Genomic DNA, 1,840 nt, shown 5'->3' with positions numbered 1-1,840 from the left:
TGCTGCCGACCAGCTCCTCAGCACCTTCAGGCTTTTCCATGGTCCACAGGGTGTATGCCCGCTCTCTGGCTTTGAGTCAAGGGCCAAGGAGCTTGGGGAGCTTCCCCCATGCCCTGTCGCGACCGACGATGAGGCGACCGCTGCCGTTGCGGCACACCCGGCCTCGGCGCCCCTCCCTTTCGCGTCTATGGGCATGTCTTTCGGTGCTGGGGTGAGTGCTAGCCGCACCGCTTTGCTATGCAGGGCTGGGGGCTGCTCGGCGACGTGTCGCCGTCGCCTGCAGTTGTCGTGCACCATCACACGCTGCTTCCCGCTGCAGCTGGGGCTTGCAGCCACGACGCTGAAGCTCAAGCTGGCATCATTCCGTTTTGGTTCGCCTGTCGCCTGCAGGCCCACGGCTTTGGTGATTTCATGAGGCGGCACCTGCAGGGGCGAGGGCATTCGCAGCGCCCGCGGCCCCCGGCACGGAACGCGCCCACCAGCGGCGGGCCCGGGTCCACAAATGGCAGCAGCGGCAGCGGCAGCGGACCAGGCAGCAGGGGTAGTGGCGGCCCCAACCGGCCTGAAAGGGGCCCCGCACCGGCTCGGGGAGCAGGAAGCTCGGCAGGCCCAGGCAGCGGCGGCGCTGCAGATGGCGGCGGCGGCCGGGCGGGCGGACGTGGCGGCGGTGTCGGGGGTGCCGGAAGCAGGGGCGCCAGGCCTGGCGGCGGCCCGCTGGGCATGGGCGGTGGCGGCGCCGCGGCTGGGGGCGCGGGTGCAGGGGGCTCTGCGGCTAGCGCCGGCAACTGCCCTTTGCGCCGCTGGCTAGGCCCGATGGCGGGCGTGGTCTTCAACAGCTATGGGAAGCTGCAGTGCCCCGAGCCCATCATCGCGGCCCGCGCCGCGCTCGCGCGCACCGCGCCCGTGCGGCAGCTGCGCCCGCAGGCGCTGCCTCTAAAGCTCCTCGCGGTCGCGGCGACTGCCGCCGCCGTCAACGTGCCGTGCGGCGCGTGGCGCGAGCACTTTGAGAAGTTCAGCTTCGGGTGGTTTGTGGCAGTGCACGCGACCATCCCCTTTGTGGCGATGCTGCGCAAGGCGGTGGTCATGCCCAAGCTCGCGATCGCAGTCACCATTGCGGCCGCCATTGCGGGCCAGGTCATCGGGTCGCGCCTGGAGCGCGCGCGGCTGGCAGCGGAGCGCGAGCGCCGCGAGGCGCGCGCCGCGTCCGCGCCTGCGGCGCCCGCGGCGGCTGCCAAGGGCCCGAGGAAGAAGGCCGCAGCTGCGCGTGCCACTGGCCGCACCCGTTCCCCCGCGCCGGCCGCGGCGGCGGCAGCAGCGGCGAGCGGGGCCTGCGGGGGCGAGGGTCCCCTGGGCGACGACGGCCTGTTTCCTCAGCTGTCATGCGCACTGGCCAGCATGACGCAGCGCCCACGCAAGGGCCTGCAGCCTGGCGTCGGGAGGCTGTGCGCGCTCCCAGTCTCGCCCCTGCACGTTTGATGTGCAAGATGCCTGCATGTCTCATGCAATGTTGGTGCAGAGGGTGTGTACTCTCATTCGTGTGCGCGCATTTGTTCGTGGCTTGCATATGATGTCTCAAGACTAACGTTTTGATGGTGGGCGTCAGCAGCCATATTGCTGTTCTAATATGACAAGTGTGTTGTGATAGTGGTCTATAGATCTTTGCTTGTACGGTGAATGTGGACTGTGACGGTTGTGACACTGCTGCATGTTAGCCACTAAGTATTTGTTGCAGCACCCGCTGTGGTCCTCGTGTCGCCACATGTGCTGTCAGCACGCAAGCATGTGTTCTTTGTTTGATGCATCACATTGCCCAGCCGCGGTGGTGTGGTGCTTGCACTGC

General features: G+C 68.2%; 1 protein-coding gene across 1 annotated transcript; it reads left to right on the top strand.

Moving 5' to 3' along the window:
• Nucleotides 1-813: 813 nt before the first annotated feature.
• MNEG_6888 (hypothetical protein) lies at nt 814-1,476 on the top strand (the record flags this gene model as incomplete). Its single annotated transcript, XM_014044639.1, has 1 exon — nt 814-1,476. The coding sequence occupies one exon, from the start codon at nt 814-816 to the stop codon at nt 1,474-1,476; it is 663 nt and encodes a 220-aa protein (XP_013900093.1).
• Between the last annotated feature and the right edge of the window lie 364 nt (nt 1,477-1,840).

This window comes from Monoraphidium neglectum (assembly GCF_000611645.1).
Source record: "Monoraphidium neglectum strain SAG 48.87 unplaced genomic scaffold scaffold01167, whole genome shotgun sequence".
Classification (NCBI taxonomy): domain Eukaryota; kingdom Viridiplantae; phylum Chlorophyta; class Chlorophyceae; order Sphaeropleales; family Selenastraceae; genus Monoraphidium; species Monoraphidium neglectum.
This window is presented reverse-complemented; position numbering and strand designations above follow the sequence as displayed.